The sequence below is a fragment of the Aotus nancymaae genome, unplaced genomic scaffold, assembly GCF_030222135.1.
Source record: "Aotus nancymaae isolate 86718 unplaced genomic scaffold, 86718_ANA_hifiasm-v0.15.2.pri h1tg000008l, whole genome shotgun sequence".
NCBI classification, from domain to species: domain Eukaryota; kingdom Metazoa; phylum Chordata; class Mammalia; order Primates; family Aotidae; genus Aotus; species Aotus nancymaae.
The window spans coordinates 24,791,748-24,812,282 of NW_026988419.1; the positions used below are offsets into that span (position 1 = coordinate 24,791,748).

Here is a 20,535-nt window from a genome sequence, read left to right on the forward strand (position 1 = left end):
CTTATAGATGGCAAAAGGGGATTGTGAGTTTAAATATCTTTCCCAAGGCCAGCCTGCACCATAAAATTTCAGCCTGTACACTTGACAAAAGGGCAGACCTGGGATTCAAAAAGAAGGCAGCCTGGCCCAGAGCCTATGCTGTCACCAAGGTGACACCGTCAAGTGGTCAGAAAAGGGCTGTCTGAAGAGGTTGTCCATCAGCTGACACCTGAAGGAAGAATGGACAAGCAGGGGGAACAGCATGTCAGGTATACAGAACAGCACAGGCAAAGGCCCTGAGGTGGGAACATGAAGCATGTTCAGGGAACTAAAGAAAGCCATTGTGTGGAGCTGAGGCAGCAGGAGCAAGAAGATGACATGACATGAGATCGGGGAGGAAAAAGGGACCAGGTCACGGAAATAAGGAAAATGTGTATGCCGAGTTTAAAGGGACAGTGCTCAGAATTCCACAACCCTAACTCTCTCAGACCCACGTCCTTTCCACTCGCCATCACTGTGGCTTAAACCCCTATCCAGGAGACACCCACAGTGGTTACTCCACTGCCAGCTTCAATGAAGCCCTGAGATCTTCCCAAATGAAAAACCTGATTCCTTCACTCTCCAATGTCTAAACTTCTGGTTGTCACCCCTTGCAGGATTAGGTGTCAATTCTTTAGTGAGGCTTAGAAACCCCTTCAGGGTCTGGTCCTGCCTCCTTTGCAGCCTCAGCTCCTGACACTATTCTACACCCACACTCGACCTTGGCGCAGACCATTGGAATGCTCTCAGACAACCTGCCAATCGGCAATGAATAAATGTCCCCCATTAATCACTACCATCTTTGCTCATGATTGTTTATTATTTACTTCCAATGCAGATATTAAAGTACTTTTTTTCCTGAAAGTCAATAGTGCTGACAGAGCTCTTGTCTTGGCATTCTAAGTAAAATAATCATTGTTTTTGGAATCCAGGTTTTAAAACATATCAACTTGAGTTCACTATGTATATTCCAAATCCCTGGATTTCCAGGATTTCTGTGTGTGCTTTAAGTTCATCCTCTGAACTGTTACCACAGGCAATCTAACTACCTGGTGTTACACACCATACAATTATCCACACAGGCCTTCCACAGTCTTATTCCCAGGAGGGGCAAATCTCTTTCCTAGGAGCTCTCTTTTCTTGAAGTGTATCTTACTGTCTCTTGAGGTAATCCCCTTTTGAATTGAAAATTCCACCTTGGAGTTTTTCTTTATAATTCTATTTTTTCTTTCCTGTAGTTTTCTACTTGCTTTTTTGAGTTTTCTCTTTCATAACTCAGCCTTCTTTAAATTATTGATTAAAATAAGTAAAATATTTATTTCAAATCCAATTCTTGATGTTTTATGAAAACTTTCAGATACACTAGTGGATTATGAGTATATTAAGAAACTTCAAGGGAATTGTGATAATGCTGAATTGTAATAATGAAACAAAAAGGTAACTGTCAGTGAACAGAAAGCTATTCTTGAATCTCAACCATGATTTTTGAGATTAAATGAACTTTGTAATATAGGAAAAGTACTTTAGAATTCTTAGCTTAGAACTGTCCTAATTTTAGCTCAAGAAGATGAAAATGGCCTTCCACATGAGTTTTCTTCAAAGTTTATTGAGTGTGCTGTCACTTCTATTTCTCTATCACCAATGGTGTATCTTCAGAAGCCCTTTAATCACCTAGCTTTACTGTTTCATACTGCAAATTAGAAGCCTCAGAAAATAAATTTTTCATCCCTGTTGATGATGTGAGTGACTTAGATCTGTAAATAAACTATAAAGCTTTGGATAAAAATCAGTCATTCCCATGAAAAAATGCCCTAGGATTTTTCTCCACTGTCCTTTGCTTCAATTCCTGGTAATTTTACAAGGATCTTTTGGATTTCACCTTCATTTTCATCAAATATAAAATCAAACGTAATTATTATATAATCATATTAAAATGTAGGCAAATTTAACAGCATTAATTATCTCTTATTGATCAGTCTCAGTATAAGACACTAAAGACAAAGAAAAAATAATAAGATATAGATTGTTCCCTTAAAAAGATAATAGTAAGATATTGAGGAGCAAACACATAGAGGAGGAATTAGAAAGGAGGAAAGTAAAAGGCTTGAAAGTATAATAAACACGGATTAAGTACAGTACCAATGGGTAAAAAAGAAATCTGAGCAGTTAATTTTTATCTTTAAGTTCATTGCTGTCTCTCAGGGATATAGTTGTAGATCTAGGATTGTTTATCACCAGATTAACACAGCAGCATTTCATTTACATTAAAAATTAAAATTACAGGTGTTTATACATTTAAGTCATTCATTTATCCATAATCCATTTCTTAGTTTCTCCTAGGACATATGGAATTGGAACCAATTTGTTAATAGGATGGTTTAGCAAGGATACAAAATAACTTCTCTAAAAGTGTTCTATATTTTATTTCCCTCTCTAAACATTTCTTTCAATGAGCTTCTACAACGAGGATTCCTTTTGATCTCTCCTATTTTCTTTATGCATTTTTCCTATGAGGTAAATAAGCTTTTATCTGATTCTTTGGATGAGCCTACAAAACCTCAACCACATCAATAGCTGCCCTTCTGACAAAATAGTGACACATTGTCCAAAAGAAAACAAGAAGAATATGAAACTGGGGAACAAAGAAAAACATCAAAATTAGTTAATAATCAAATTGCTACATTGTTTTATAATTTAAATTTATTATTGAGATAGTAATTCTCTTTTTAAAATGCTTGTAACATGTATCACATACATGAACACCAGTAAAACACAAAGTAGTATAATTTCTTTAACAAATCAAAAGAAGCTGATTCCTTAAAGTCTTCAAAGAAGATCAAGAGTAAACATTTTGATAAGTTTTATTAGATACAAAGAAGTGTGTGATTTTGTTTTCCTTTGCAACACAGATGCAATGTGCATTGGAGATATTACAGGCAGATAAGGTCCAGTGCAACATGCATTGTGGACTCTAGTCTTTCTCCCTATTATTAGGTTAGTGAAAAAGTAATTGTGTTTTTTGCCATTACTTTCCATTCCAATATTCTATCCTATTAGACAGAATTATTTGGGATATTTCTTGGTATAGGATCCACTTAACTTCTTAGGGGAAGTATCCCAAATAAAAGCCTTAGGGAATACTTTATATATCATATTGCCACTCTTCTCTCTCAGTAATTTCTGTGTTTTCCTGCTATTCCATCTTTCCTTTCCTATCATACTGACCTACTAACAGGTGATCAGAATGTTAAAATGCTAAAATAATATAATGAATAAAAAGGAGACTTAGGGCCTTCCAACTCCCAAAACATATAAATGTTCATAGATGTTTTGAAGTCTCAGAATTGACCCCAAGGGCTAGCTGATTAAAAGAAGGCTTTCTGCATGGGTCTCAGTGTCAATCACAATAAGGGTCTGATCTCTATCCCACACTCTCCCAACAGTTGTTGCTATACATGTAAGTTTCTCAAATCTATTGCAGAATGCAGTGACAGGCACACTTTCTCTGGGTTTTAGCAGCGGTTTAATTATTCATCTCTTTTTTAACTATACAAACTTTTAAACTTACCCCAATAGCTGCTAAGATTGGTGCTTGATAAATCCACTTGATATCTCCAGTAGTAAGTTCCCAGCACCTGAGACATTGAAAAAAACTGTCATAAATAAATTGGCAAAGCAAATGGGCAGTGAGAATTAAGTAGGATTTTAAGTTTCACCAAAAACTCCAACCTCATACTTCCAATTAAGAAACAAGCCACAGCCAGACGCAGTGGCTCACTCCTGTAATCCCAGCACTTTGGCAGGCTGAGGTGGGTAGATCATGAGGTCAAGAGATCAAGATCATCCTGGCCAACATGGTGAAACCCTGTCTCTACTAAAAATATAAAAATTAGTTGGGCGTGGTGGCGCACACCTGTAGTCCCAGCTACTTGGGAGGCTGAGGCAGAAGAATCGCTTGAACTGGGGAGGAGGAGGTTGCAGTGAGCTGGGATCACACCTCTGCACTCCAGCCTGGTGACAGAGTGAGACTCCATCTCAAAAAAAAGAAAAAAGAAAGAAAAGAAATAGACAAAGAAATCTTATCTTAAAACTAGTCAATGGGGAAAAAAAAAAAAAAACATGTAGTGGGTATTGATTTTCATATTATTATCTACCTCTTGCAGATGAGTAAAAATTTATAAATATTAGTGTATTGCTTTTATTGTGACGAGAGTTAAAACCATGTTTCTAGAGTTGCAAAAAGAAATAGTCTTCTATATGTCATACAATTGATACTTCACTTATACTATTAATGAAATGAGCCATAATAATTTAAATTCATTGATAGAGAAAGTTCTCTCTCTGAGACATTACAGCAATTCTATTTTACTTCATAAATTGTAGATCCTTACAAGAATGTAAGTTATTCTTATCCATAGAAATGCAACAGAAAATTAATACAAATTATTCTTGTCTGTAGAAATGAAAATAAGCTGTGATGTTCAGTGGAATGTAATTGACTAGTATCCTGTGAATATTGAGTGATTTTTGCATTTATTTGTAAAATTTCTGTATTTATTGTAATAATGTAAATGTGGTTCTTTAGATTTCTCCTTTGAACGAATCATAACATCTTAGTAGTTCCCTCATTAATTAATGGGGTTAAGAAATCTAGAGACATGCAAATCAAAACCACAATGAGATACGGTCTCACACCAGTTAGAATGGCTATTATTAAAAAGTCAAGAAATGACAGATGCTGGCAAGGTTGCAGAGAAAAGGGAATCCTTATTCACTGTCAGTGGGAGGGTAAAGTAGTTCAACCACCATGGAAAGCAGTATGGCAATTCCTCAAAGAGCTAAAAGAATTATCATTCAACCCAGCAATCCCAATACTACAATCCCATTCCTGTCTGCCTCTGCCCCTACCCCCTCCTTACAGATAACATCTTTTATTACCTTATTGTATATGTTTCCAATGTTTCTTTATGCAAATGCAAACAAACACAAAGCTTATATTCTTACTTTCCTCTATGGTTCAAAAATGTAGTGTATGCACTATTGTGCAATTTGCATTTTCCTTTTAAAAGTGTATTTTTTATTTATTTGCATATCTGTACCAATAGAGCTCAGTAGCTCTGCATTCCACTGGGAGAGTATACCACAGTCAAATCAACCAGAACCCTGCACTAAAGTGTAATTCTTGTCCAGCCAAACTGAAATGCATATACTCAGTGGACTTGAAGTTTAAATAACATGGAAATTTAAGACACAAAAATCTTACACTTGCATATTATTGAACATTTTCTAGCATTATTTACATGCATCTGTTTTTCACATTATTTAACCAGACAAGAAGATAAAAGACAGTATTATTGAGTTATGCAGAATCACACTACCCTAAAAAAGCTTTCTACCATAAGGAAGGTGGCATATATCACGTGACTGTAAATTGAACATTGATTCACTTAGCCAAGATCTAAGCTACAAGGCTTTTGGATTCCATAAATTTTCTTTTCAGTTTTTGGCATTTGGTAAAACTTCACAGTCTTCTTTCTTTGCTTCAATGGCAGAATCCCAATGGTGTCTCCTAACACACTGGGATTCAATTATACAATTCAGATTCTATAACGTGCCTGTATTTGGAAGTAGGTCAAAATCAGCTACCTCTAAAAACATAAAAAAACTTGTCTTTGATGGTCAGTGTCAAAGTTTCAAATTTGCCCTGTGATATAAGAAAAGAAACTGAGATTTCAAACTTTTTAAAGAAAATGCTATTAATGCTTATTTTTAGTTAATTCTTCAATGTTCCCACTCTCACTGCCTTTGTTAACATGGCCAGAAACTACCCTCTGTTCAAATTTTTTTAAATAAATTTTAACCTTCTAGGAAATGCAGCTCTGGATGGTGAAGCCTGAGACACAAAGGTCTGACTAGAAAGTAGAACTTCCTACCACCAGGGCTGGAAACAGGAATGTTGCTCTGCCCAAGGGATCCAGGGAATTGAATTGACAGAGTACTACATTCTCTCCACAACTTGTAACCATAAGAGTAGAAGAAGAGAGAGAATCTGACCCCAAAAGCCTGTGCAGATGTTCTAGAAATGTCAGAGGGCTTCTTGGTCCTTTCCTTTGCAGCTCCCACCTTTGCTGCTGGATGTTGAAACAAAAATATAGCAAAGAAGTGATGGGTTTCTTCTCTTGTTGGCATCTCTTATCTCCTTTGATAATGAGGCAAAGAGAAGATAATAAGATATCCTATAAAGTGTTTTTGCTTTTGTAAGTAAAAAGAAAGAGCACAAAATTGCTCACTCTTTAATTTAATTTGCACAACCTAAATTACTCCATTATCTTAGCTGATCTTAGTAAAATAACACTCTTCTTTTTTTAAGACAGTCTCTCTCTGTTGCCCAGGCTGTAATGCAGTAACACAATCTTGGCTCACTATAGCCTCCACTTGCCAGGTTCAAGCAAATCTCCTGCTTCAGCCTCCCAAGTAGCTGGAATTAGAGGCATGCACCACCATGCCCAGCTAATTTTTTTTTTTTGCATTGCACCATATTGGCCAAGCTGGTCTTGAACCCCTGGCTTCAAGCAATCAGCCCGCTTTGACCTCCCAAAGAGCTGGAATTATAGACTTAGTCACAACGATCAGCCTAAATAACACTAGATAGAATTTTAGATCTTAAAAAGACTTCTTTTGTACATCAATAAAGTTTAGGGTATCTTTTAAAACTGGGTCTGATATACTTATCTCTAAATGGCCAAGATGCAGAAAAAACCAGAGAGTTAGCTTTGAAAGGCCAGATTAAAAAACAGTGAGTCTTGAATGTAGACATGAATATGGACCCCATCCATTCTTTGAAGGTATTTAAATTCTGATCTCTCCCCTGAATGTTGTCACATGGCACTATATATAGATCAGAGAACAACCAAGAAAACCCACAAAAACTTTATCTGTAGAAAAGCTGAATTTTATGAGAAATCGAATCAGGTGATTTTGAAATTATCTCAGATAAGTAGTAATACAGTTTATGTTTATAGGCAAAATTAAATATAAAATGACCCTTCATCCAATTATCCCATATTTGGGCACCGTAGAATTCAAGATTTTATTCTGAGTAAGCTAGGAAGAAAGTGAAATATTTTACACAGTGCTCACATGATCTAACTAATTGAATGAAAACCAAATTCTGCTTCAGTCTAGCTTTAAGCCTTGAGAATGTGTCCCGATGTCGCTGGATCACATTTGCTTATCTCTAATGCGAGAGGATTGGACCAGAAAATGTCTTAGGTCCTATTATCTCTAAAATTCTGAATCTAGGTCATATCTCAGAATCTGATCATGATCGCATTAAGTAGTACCTCTTTACTAATGCAACTTCCCTCCCATGAAAATCAAATAGCAGGTGTTGCAAGTTTTCTTTGAGATTTCTAACCTCACTGTGTATATATAGCAATAATGATATCAATGTAGATAACATCAACCCTCAATTGCTAACAAATTCAAACAGCATAAAGGGATCAAAGCAAGAAAAAATGCAAAGCCAACAAGTTTTGGAACTGAGGGAAACTGATGAACGGGGAGCTTTGAAGCAAGTAAGAGGAAGGCTGCACCTAAAGACAATGACTCTGTACAGTTCCAATTTTCACGAACAGTGAGTGATAGGTTCTTTGTAGAGTTTAGGTGTTCACATCATGTGTTTTTTTTTTTTTTTCAGTGCATAGCAGACAAAATAATTCCTGAAGGAAACATCTAGTAACTCAAAATAATATATTGGCTTAAAGAAAGTTTCCCAGGAGATAACAAAAAAAAGGAACTACTATCACAAAGTATACAAAATCTGTGGATATTAAATTGTACTCTGTTAACATAAAAGAATGTTTGGCATTACTGCATATGTAAGTTAAAGCTGCCTGTCTTTAAATTACCTTTTATTTATCATAAGTGTATTAATCTGCTTGATGTGGGATAGCAAAATACCACAGGCTGGTGCCATAGCAAAATACCACAGGCTGGGTGGCTTAAACAATAGACAATTATTTTCTCAGTCTGGAGACTGTAAGTTTGAGATCAGGATGCCAGCATGGTCCGCTTCCAGTGAGACCTCTCTTCCTGGCTTGTAAGCAGCTTCCATCTCACTGTATGCCCACATGACCTCTTCTTTGTGAGCACAAAGAGAAAGGGAGAGCCAGCCCCTCTGGCATCTCTTCTTATAAGGACACTACTTTCAGATCAGGGCCCCACTCTTATGACCTCCTTAACCTTAATTAGCTCCATATAGATCCTATCTCCAAATACAGACACATGGGGGCTAGGGCTTTAACATATGAAATTTGGGAGGCACAATTCAGTCCATAGCAGTAAGCCTAACCATGAGAGCAAAGCGCAGGTACCTGAATGCTTTTCTACCTTTTCCTTTTCTTTCTTTGACTTATCATTATTTAAAATAGAAATAACACCGGAAAATTGAATGTTTTCATGTTCATTCATCATATAGTCCCTCAAGAGAAACACAGACAACTGGGGGGCTCTGGCCAAAATCCATTTGAGCCAACTGAAAGCCTTTACCAGGCAGCCTCCCTGCAGTCAGCCATGGAGGCACTTGGGACAGACGGAAGTAAAGGGTGACTTACAAGCTATCAGACACTTACAAGGAATGGCAGGAGATGGCTGTCAAGATTTTTTTCTAGTTATATATAATGATCAAGATTTAAAAGTTACTGGTTCTTTACCCACATTGAAGGTAATATTTATTGTTTGTCTAAAACTTGGAGTTTACAAAGTCCTTTCATAATGGCCTCTCATCTAATTTTCAGATATAACCCCTGCAAACTCACAGGATTAGTCATGGCCAAGAATATTATTCTCATTTACAGATGGAAGATTAAGGCTGAGAATAACTGCTGCAAGTCATAAATGGAAGAAAAACCACATCTCCTTATAACTCACAACTTGCATTAACTCAAACTTTATAATTGCTTAATAGATACTGAGCAAATGGGAAAAAATAAAATAGCCAGACAAATCCACAAGAATTGATCAGCACATGTCAAAGAGTTATCTACTGTCAAAGAGGGAATTTCATTTGTGCCCATTTAAAACTCATGATTTGTTGGAAAAATGAGACAGTTACACTTGCACATTAAGAGAAATAAGATGGTAGATAAGAAAGGAATAATTATATAATATGTATACCAAATGCTGCAGAAAGGAATAATTATATAATATGCATACTAACTGCTGCAGGAGTTTGATAAGGAAGATTTATATGGTGGAATAGTAGATTTCAAACACACTAACAAGATAGAGCATTTGTAGTTATGGTTTTTACCATGAAATGCAGATATGTTTAATTTTATCATTTAATACCATGAAATGCAGATATATTTAATTTTATCATGTGAATGAGAAAAACATGCCAGTAGACAACCCTGAATGTATACATGCAATACAAATTCACAGGCATGAGTTCACATGTCAACAAAAAACGGGAATTGTTGAAAAGTCCATGGTAGGTAATAACCTATTTCTGATTCAGAGAACAGAAGGAACTAGAAGTGGTACCAAAAAAAAAAAAAAAAAAGACAAAAGGCTAGACATAGTGAAGATAAGAAAAAAATCTCTCTAGTGTACTCTGGACATTTTCCACTGTTCACTCTTGATTACCGGATGTGTTAAATCAACTGAAGAGTGAGAAGCTATCAGTGATATTGTAAAAAGAATCCCTCTCCAACTCTACTCCTCCACATATAATAAAATTCCACTTATCTCAATAGAAACATCTCATCTGCCTATAAGTATTTTCTGAATGCCTCTAGAGCCTGAATGTCTGAGATCAAAGTCCTTTTCTACCATTCATGCAACCTTGGGCACCACTTCTCTGACCTCAGTGTCATAGAGTTGATGATGAGTTTTGATTAACTTAATATTTGCAAAATTATAAAGTATCTGGAATGTGGTCAGCACTCACAAATGCCAGCAACTGTTTTTATTATTACATTCTTCCAACATCAGGTATTATTATCCTATGTTCTGGTGATGATCTTTACAAAATGCAAATTTGCTGCACTATCACTGAACAAAGACCAAACATCCTAATCTGGCCTAGGAGGGTCTATAAGGCCTCCACCCCTCATCTTTTCTACAGCCTAATTCATAAGCTCTAGCTTCAGCCAAATCAGGTTTCCATCAACTTGACAGGATCAAAATCCAAATATTGTAAGCTAGGATTAATAAAAGGATGAGTTCAGCTTTCTAATGAAATAAGAATATACAAAAATGCTATTTTTTTATTTTTTTAACTAGACATTACCTATGAGTACAAATTAATGAAGCAAAAGAGTAACACTTGCTAATGAGTATTTAGCACTTACTACCAGTATATTCCAAACTTTGCATTAAGTATTTTACACACACTATCTCATCTATTCTTACAACAACTCTGTAAAGAGTAATATTCATTTTACCTGCATTTGACAGCTGAGAAAACTGAGGCCCAGAGAGGTTAGATTATACATCTGCTGTTCCAGAACCAAGAAGTAGCAGAACAAGCCTATAAGGCACCTGTACCTGAGCTTCTCAGCACACTCCCATTTAGTGCCAGGTACTATGCTAAGTGTTAATAATAATGTATTAATGCCATTTATACATTATTATCTCGTTTTATACACGAGAAGCTGATACACAAAGAGAATATGTGTTTTAGGTCCCTTGGTCCCAAAACTAGGAGCAGTTAGATCAAGATTTGAACTCAGGTCTATCAAAATATAAAGAAAGGGTTCATTACCATGTAATGCAAAGGTATCCTTTATATTTAAATGGTTCTTTGAATGTATTAGGTGAATCATGATACATTAAAATGCATCCTTAAAATGATACATTTTAAATGATTTACAGAATTGTTGCCCTTCACTTTAAAATGATACATTAAATTAGCCCCATGCTACCTAGAAGAACTTAATGACTCACAGAGATAAATTCCACTTCTAATGTATGTTTGTTTTATTATTTTAAAATACTTACTTCTGCTACAGAAGATAGGAAAAGAAATGGAGTGCACGAAACCCACCGCTTGCATTAAGTATAGATAAGTGATGAGTAAGTAGTAACATGTGTGTTAAACACAGGTACTAAAGATATATCAGGCAAATGGGCTCTAAACATTCATGATATACTAAAGATACAAGAACTATAAACAATCCCTGATACACAGGAAGTTCTTAACACTTTTGAGGGCATTATCAGCCACTGATTGATGGAACTCCTTCCCACATGTCCTTTTCCCAAGGGCCACAAATAAAACCCAGAACCTCTCTGCAGGCTAATTAGGAAACTACAATTGCCCCTCCATCTCATTGAGGAAGTAAGTATGTGTCACTGACCCAGGGCACCAAATTCTGTCTGTTGTTACCCTTCCTGCCACCTTATCCCTGGTCCTCATAACCACACCATCAACAGGGAAAGTTGATGTGGCAGAGAAAGAGACGAAGTATGAACGTTGCCTATCCTAGGAGTCGGGTAGTGTGGTTCTTCAACCTGCTTGCACTAAATCCTAAATTGATTCTCTTACCCATCTCGTTCCACTTGTTTCTCACATTATATTTTAAATGTATTTCCTAATCTATGGAGTTCAGTCACCTTCATCTAGTCTCTGAGTGTTTCTGCTCTATGACCTCTGGAATAGACAGCTTACTGGTAATGTATCGGAAGCTACCATTGCATCAAGGTAATTATCCTTGTGCATCCCTGAAGAGCAATGGCATCAAGAACAGCAGCAAGTGTGAATTCTGAGCCTGAGTCTTGAGAACATCTTTGGCTCTCTCTTTTCCTCTTCTTTTTCACTCACCTTGCATCAGCCAGGGTTGCTCGTGCCACAGCCCATGCTGCAACAAATACTGCTGGAAACCCTGCAATCAGAAAATGATTCAGAGACTAGATTTATTTTAAGATTAAGGGGTTTCTTCCTCAAATTCACCATACATAAGAATATACTATTAGCAGTTGAGAGAGAAAAACAGACATAAAAAATGCTGATATGTGAACAAGAAAAGTCCACTGAATTTTTAATCGTGTCAGTTTGAGAAATTAGCAAGAATATTGATGTTATTTGTTCCTCTAGTCTGAAGATAAAAACTGGCCTAATTTTTATTTGAGGGGTATAGGAAAAAGCCATATTTGGAGAAGACTGAGGTTCCTAAGGTCAGAAATAGGCAACTGTTGGCACATTTGACTTTGACTCATGCCACACTGACCATCATATACTCTCAAAGAGTGAAGCAACAACAGGGACTCCTAAGAAGCTGAGGGATGCTGTTGCTTTAAAAATTTAGAACTTTTTCATCCTAAAAGTCGAAGGCATACAGAGGCAAGATATAAAAATTGGGTGGTTTTAACCAGGTTAGTCTCTTCGTTCTTTTAGTCCATAATGGCACAAGATAGAAGCATTTTCATGCATTAATAGGAAAGGGTGACCACTACATTCATTTGAGGATTTGAGCACAAGATATTTGTCCTTCAAAAATACTAAACACCTTCTGAACTTGCAACATCAAATCCATTATACTAACTTTCTTTTGCCCCTAGTAAAAGTTCACTGTCCAGTTCATGTTGTAGCTGATTCAACTCTGACATCACACAAAAATTCAGGAACCATAACTTTTATGGAACCCTGCAGTAGGGGACTGAAAGACTTAAGAGATGACTTTTCATGATGTGGCCTTTATGAAAGAGGTTTAAATAAAGGGTACACAAAAGCCATAATGAAAACATTTTAGAGTCTAGGAAGCACCTTACAAAAAGAGAAAAAAGCATTTTGATCTAGCCAAAAACATTCTTTATCAAGCACAATTTTAAATTCTTTACCTTTTAAAAAACACATTTGTAATTTTTTTAGATATTCTTTCTTAGCAACAAAATGAACAAAGGAATAGGCTTAGAAAAAGACAATTTTCAGAAAAAGATGAAAATAATGACATGCACAATAATGTCTTTGTTCTCCTTGGTGATCATCTAACTCACCGAATTTAAGTTCAGCCTGCCTATGTGACTAACGAATTGTACGACTCTATATTCCAATTTTATTTCTTCTTTCTGTAGTATTCTTTTTTTAATCTGCTCAAATTCTGTGCTGTAAGAAATTTTTGTCAAAATAGATCTACCTAATTCTGATTATTTCTTAGGTTTAGTTTGCATATTCTATCTATCAATCATCTATCTACCTATCTGTCTGTCTCTGTCTGTATTTATCTATCTCTATTCATCAATCCTATCATTTCTCTAATCATTTATTAAGTGCCTATTTATTTGTCAAAGATTGTTCTAAATGACACAAATAATGAACAAATAAACAATATCCCTGTTTTCTAAAACTTATATTCTAGTGAAGGAGTCAAAATTCATGAAGCAACTTTAGTTGTTTTAGTTGCCTTTAGTTATGAATTGGTGCTATGAAGAATAAATAAAAGTGATACTATGTAATGGGAAGGGGACAGTTGCTTCTGGTGGGATGGTGAGATATAAATCCTACCACAGCCTGGCATAGATCCTACCATAAGGCCAGACATAGATCCCTCAGCTATTCTATCTTAATTATCTTCAAAAAGTGTCTGCCTGTCTTTCATCAGTTTTAGATCTGCAACATTTTATCATTTTTAGATATGCAACTTCTGCTTCCTTTATAGTCTTCTGATCAGGTACTTCCTGAATGCTGTTCTATGCAATATTTATTAATGGTGCTTGAGTTGACATTATGTTTTAGATGACAATTATATCAAATATCATACATAAGCACTATGTCTTCATGAAATTTCTTTCCTCATCTTAGAGAATCTTATGCATAAGACTAGCACAGAGACTACCATAGAAGAATAAAGAACAGAAAACCACTTTGGGATCCTTCAAGGATTTTGATCACCAGTCTTAATATGACATTGTTACATAATTTAGAACACAGAAATAAAGGCAAAAATACTTGACATGTAAATATTATTTTAAATTTAAATGTTAAATTAAGTAAACAATATAAATTTAAATGTTATCCAACATACGCATTTACTGAAAGTTGAATTATTTTCATAAGACATGTCAATACCATATAAATAAGTTTTGTGAAGACAGGTTTTATAAATTTAAAATGTTGAATATAATACATATGATCACAACAAGGAAAAAAAAAACAAAAAAATAACCTAAAGAGTCAGAGTGCATGCATCTTGTGTGGGAGGCTTTAACACATGTCTCTGTATTTAAACACTTACTGCCAAATGGATGACCAAAAAATGTTTGCTGGATTAAGATATTTTACAAAGGGAATAAAACAGGAGTATGGGACCTTCTCCTGATTATTTTCAGGGCACACATTATATGAAAATATCCTATGTAAAAGCTTGGCAACAGGGAAATGACTACATGGTATTACTAGGATAGGTGCTTTTGTATGATGATATGTATATAGTGGTGTTTCATCTGACAGTTGAAAATTAAGGATGGCTGCCAATATAGAAGTAAATTACCATATTGAGTAAAAATTAAAAAACAAGACATACCTTTTACATATAGAATTAAAATAGAGGAAAATGTGTAGTTGAAATAAAATGGAACTAAGAATAAAGCATCTTATTTATGGGAAAACTGAGGCAAGGATTGGGGAAAATTAACAATGTGCTTTGTTGAAAGAAAACAGTTATCACCAGTATTCACCTATACTTCTATATAAATCTGGTTCTATAATAAAAAATGTACAAAGTTATTTTAAATATTTGCCTTCAATTTAGTAAAGGTCAGATATGACACCTATTCTTCAGATTGTCATTTCCTTTCCTCCCAATTTATTCTTAAGAATCATCACAATCAGATTGTGCACAGTCACTTACACCTGTAATCCCAGCACTTTGGGAAGCCAAGGCAGCAGGATCACTTGAGGCCAGGGGTTCAAGACCAGCCTGGGCAATATTGCAAGACCACATCTCTAGTAAGTAATAATAAATAAAATAACACAACATTTAAAAGGAAAGGATCATCACAATCAATGTAATTGTAACTCCACAGATCACTACAATGTGACTAACAGAGTTCTGAGTATTTACCTAGCTGAAAAGAGCTTAAAGTTATAACATTTGGGTCCAAATGAGAAACAAAGGAATTTAAGCAAGTTCTATGCTCTAATGAAGCCAGTAAATAACATCATTGGAAGTAAGTATAAAATTGGACTCACTTAATTATTCTAGCAAAGTATCCTGCAAAGCATATATAATGTTTTTGATAATTCAGAAAATGAATTTGGAAAAATGAGTCAGATATATAAATAATATTTTTAAATCAGTCTCTCAGTGTTGAGATAAGAAAAAGACAATCCATAAATCAAACAGATTTTGATACACACTTCATTCAATGATAGCTGTGTCTTAGGAGCAGAGAGAGAATCTTAAAAGAATACTACTATAATTTTCATTATATATTCCCTAGACTAGAGTATTTTTTAAAAGAATGGAAATGCAAAGAAAGAATCAGAAGATAGACTAGCTATAGAACCGTAATCCCATAAAGAATAGTTATTACTGTTTTGACTTGTGGCTAAGTAAGCAAAATATGGCATGTAAAATGGTTTCACAGAGGGTTTCCATGAAAATTCTACTTGCTTTCATGTATGTTCTTAAACTATTTCATGAAATGAAGATTTCTACTGTAGTTGTCATCTCTATGCCAAAACTTTGGTGGACAAGTTAATAAAAGCTGTAAAAGAAGGTAGGAAACCATACTTGCATAGAAGCTCACTGGCACCTTAGCTTTTCTTTAAATTCTCTTTTTCATAGAAAGATTTGTGTTTTCTGAGATTCAGTGGGACAAACTCCTTACTGTAAGGAGAGACAGACTGAGTAATAAAGCCCAAATAAAGAGTTGATAAGGAAGCTTGCACCAGGTAACTATCAAGACATAAGTAAAGAGAAGAAAAAGAATTTATTACAAATGTGAGCAATAATAAGGAAATGGGAAAAATAAAATATAACCCAAATAAACAAATGTCTAAATTCATTATTGAATTTTCTATCAACACTTTTTCCAACAGATATAATTTAGATTTGAAGGAAGGCAAACTACCAAAAACTGTCAAGAAAATTTCCAAGGATTCTAAAAAAGCAAAATATTTTTTATTTTCAGTAACTGCTAATCAAAGAGATAAGGAAGAGCCTTAAAATAGATGAGCTGTCTACAAAAATAAAACTTTAATTTTGATGATTATTTCGTAAAGAGTAACATTGATTTTTTTCTTCTTAAAGGTTGTTAATTAGCTAGCAGAAAGTTCAGCATTCCTTACTTCACATTTCAATTATTAAGAAAAAAATTAAGACAAAACAGGCAAAGGAATATTCTGATTTTGGAGAGAAAAAAAACCCTTTAAATTTAGTCTTGAGCTACTTACTGATTTTTTTTCCTATGCTGAGCACCTCCTAATTTAAATATTAAAATAGCAATTTAGATTTGCAACTGTTAATCTCCAACCTCTTCTCAATTTTAACCAATGTGAGTTTTAATTTCCCTTAATTTTTAACAAGCAATTTCTTGTCTCCATGTCATGTTGAGTCAGGGCCTAATCCAATAATCCCCCTTGTACTGCTAAGTCATTTATGGAATGAGAGCTGAATACTTTTCCTTCTAAAGCATATGGTAAGTCCACATAATTAGTTTGTAATTTGTATTTGTTAAATACAGTCAGTGCAATCCCAGCACTTTGGGAGGCCGAGGCGGGTGGACCACGAGGTCAAGAGATCGAGACCATCCTGGTCAACATGGTGAAACCCCGTCTCTACTAAAAATACAAAAAATTAGTTGGGCATGGTGGTGCGTGCCTGTAATCCCAGCTACTCAGGAGGCTGAGGCAGGAGAATTGCCTGAACCCAGGAGGCGGAGGTTGCAGTGAGCCGAGATTGCGCCATTGCACTCCAGCCTGGGTAACAAGAGTGAAACTCCGTCTCAAAAAAAAAAAAAAAAAAAAAAAAATACAGTCAGGATGGTCCTACAAATTCATTCCTAGCATTCTCATTGTATGACCTAGAAATACAAATCAAAAATATGATTACAGCTTAGAAATTTAAAAACAAAAAATTTTAAGAAATTATTGATAAAGCAGAATGCTGACATTTAGTTGTTGACATATATGGCTTAAAACGAGTTCTCTTTTATTTCCTCCAAAGAATCCTCTCAAAAATCTGGCCTAAGAACACTAACCATAAATAACTTTAAAAGTTCATCACCACTGAGAAAATTATAGACTTGATCTTATTATTTTTGTCTAAGAATAGAACAATAAAAGAAAGGGAGATAAAAATAAGAAGGGAGGGATTGTTTCAGGTTGTAGGGATGTGAATGATGGGCACGACAGAATGTCATGAAATCCATCTTCCAATTTGAAAGGAACAAAGATATAAATGCTTACCCCAGCCTATCAAGATGAAGCCCCACAGGTACTTGGTGTCCGAAAAGAAAGCCACAAAGATTAGACTATGCAAGTAGAGACCTTCCACCAGGATCCAGTAATAGTTTGTAGCCAAGAAGTAAATAAACATCACAACAGCAATCTTGCACCCGATCTGTTACAAATAAACCAGAATTGCATCATATTAGAACTCTTCGACGTACTGGGTGCCAACAATGAGACCACTAAAAAACAAGTCTTCAGTTTCTTTTTCAGGCTAATATGTCTCCTGTACAAAGGAAAGTCAAAACTGCTGAGAGGCCAAAACAGTTATTTTGGTGCAGCATTTTTCAAGACTATGAACTTGATTCTACTTTTAAAATAAGTTTTTTCTTTAAGAAGTTACCCAAAAAATTACTTTTCTCAATTTTTTGTTTTTATAAAAATCATACACGACCCTCACAGAAAATTAGGAACATATAGAAAAGCATAAAGAAGAGACTATTATCCATATTTCTAGCTTGAATTTATTTTATTTTGGTCTTTTTATGCAACTACTCCTGCAAAACAAGCTGCTCCCCAAAGTCAGTGACTTATGACAATAAACATTTAATATGTCTTATAAATCTGTGGATTGGCTGGGTAGTTCTGCTGATCTGGGCTAGGCTTGTCTCAGCTAGGCTCACTCATTAGACGTCTACTCTCAACTGGTACACTATCACTTCCACTTCCTTCTGTTGGAAAAAGCAAGTCACAGTGCCAGCCCAGAATCAGGATCAGCAGGGACTATAAAGTTGCAGGGCAAAGACACAGATCCAGACAGGGTATTATTTCACACCACAAGACAATCAATCTACTATGCCTAATTTCAGATATATTGCTTCAATGATCTAATTGAGTGAATTCTGGAGTGAATCTATTTTCTACCACCAGGACAATTCAAGAGCAGAATCAAGTAACATAAAATTTTATATTGGAATAAGTCTTTGGGTATTGAATAAAGGGACTAAATATCATGGGCTTTTAAGTTGCAAGCTTCTGGTTTTGCTGATGGGTTTTTTACTTTCTAAAGTGGGGAGCCATGACAGTTGCTGTGGTGCATACACCAAATACCATTCAAATCTTGTGTATTTTGCAGTTTCCATTCCAGAATGTTTTTGAGGGAAAAACCCAAGAACTTTTAATAAAATGTTGATTGATTAGACATGAAAGGACAGAAGTGAGGGAGAATACATCACTATACAAATTGATAATCCATTTTAGTTAGTTCAGAGATAAGATAAGCAAAAACAAGGTATCGTATGTTTAGTAGACTATAAAATTATACCTATTTGTAATGTTAGACAAATTAGCAATGAGAGAAAAAGGTAAAAACACTTACAAATTGTGATTTGTCCACAGAAGGTGCTTCAATGGAATTTTGTGGGTCATCCTGCGCTATTAGGGACTCCAGCTCCTTTACCCCTATGTGAGCATGGACTACTCTATCTTTAACAAAGATGCTTGTAGCTCTCAGCATGAAAGACACAAATAAGTGCATGTGGATATAGTTCCTGGTGCAATGCAATCGTCTATGGAGAGAAATATTCAGTATTTAAATTTGGATAAAATCAAAAATGGGGGAAAACACCCAGGGCGACTGCTGCCACCACCAGTCAGCCTGCTCCCCTCCAGCAGGGACAGGTTCAAGACTCCACACAAATTCCCAAATCTGCAGATACTCAAGTCCCTTATATGATATAGTGTAGTATTTGCATATAAACTATGCATATCATCTTGTTACTTTAAATCACCTCTAGATTACTTATAAAACCAAATACAATGTGAATACTATGTAAGTACATGTTATACTGTATTATTTAGAGAAAAATGACAAAAAAAATTAAGTATGTAAATATTCAGTACAAACATAATCAAACTTTTTTTCTCACTATTTTCCATCCACAGTCTGTTGAATCAGAGGATGTGAAATCCCGTATATGGAGGGCCGACTGAATTGGTGCTCAGAATTTTATAATGATTTAGATTAAGCTGAATGGAATTGGACACGTTAAAGTGGATAAAAAAAAAAAACATAACAAAATCAATAAATACTGTTTCTTTATGTGCTGATATCTGATAATTTTGGGAATTAATTAAGATGAACTTTTGTCCAGTGGCACCAAAATCACTTGGGAACTCATTTAACTCGATGCCGTCCCACTTTGCAACAAATATACTGCAATACAAACTTATTGGTTTAGAGGTTTAATACTACTTTGATGCTTTAAGTTTTTAAACAAAGAACTCTGAATTTGTCATGTAAAATTAATTGTCAAATAATATAATAACATTAGGCTGAATTCAAAAACATGCATTTGAGGAAAATATTGTGAGACCTCTATGTCTTCTCTGACTAGGAAACAGAATGTGTCCCTTCATGGAGAAAGTGATGGGCATCACTCACCTGAAGTAACCAATAATGAGAATAGCCACAGCCAAGGAACCAAAGGAGATGGAATAGCCAACAGTGTACATTACATACAGGCGTTCAAAGAATTCTTGCTGGAAGGGAAGAGATACTCATGTATGATATGGGACTATTTTACCAATAAACTGGCAAAGAAATACCACGTCATTTTTGGAATACTATTTCTAATCCTCTTTAACTTTTTTGATCTGTAATTTGCATGCAATAAAATATAGAGATCTGGAGTGAGTATTTTGATAGGTTTTGACAAACCAAGTTCATTTGTGCCCCTTGCTAGCCAAAAAAAAAAAACACCCACCATCCACCCCCAGAAAACCACTGTTCCAATATCTGTCACCACAAATTAGCTTTCTCTGTTCACACACTTCATGTACTTCTTGACTATTCTTAGACTTCTTAGAATTACATAATACAGCATACTCTTTTTGTCAACATACTCTTTTTTATATCCATCAATATTGTTACATGTATAAATGGTTCATTCCTTTTCAATTATTTTATTTTAAAATAATTATAGATTAAAAAGAAGTAGAAAATATTGTAAGAAAGCCCAGGTTCCCTTCACCCAGTATTCTCCAAAGCTTATATCTTACTCAATTATACTAAAATATCAGAACCAGAAATCTAACCTTGATGCAATGTGCATATTTATAGT

At 35.1% G+C, this 20,535-nt stretch overlaps 1 protein-coding gene across 1 annotated transcript in view; it reads right to left on the reverse strand.

The window, feature by feature from the left end:
• Window positions 1-20,535, reverse strand: part of PTH2R (parathyroid hormone 2 receptor) — a 105,003-nt gene that overhangs the window by 30,605 nt on the left and 53,863 nt on the right. The window contains exons 5-9 of the mRNA XM_012446226.2: window positions 19,857-19,954; window positions 18,792-18,981; window positions 17,432-17,585; window positions 11,846-11,906; window positions 3,587-3,653 (exon numbers count right to left, since the gene is read on the reverse strand). Of these exons, the coding sequence (XP_012301649.1) occupies window positions 3,587-3,653; window positions 11,846-11,906; window positions 17,432-17,585; window positions 18,792-18,981; window positions 19,857-19,954 (570 nt within the window). The remainder of the gene's footprint in view (window positions 1-3,586; window positions 3,654-11,845; window positions 11,907-17,431; window positions 17,586-18,791; window positions 18,982-19,856; window positions 19,955-20,535) is intronic.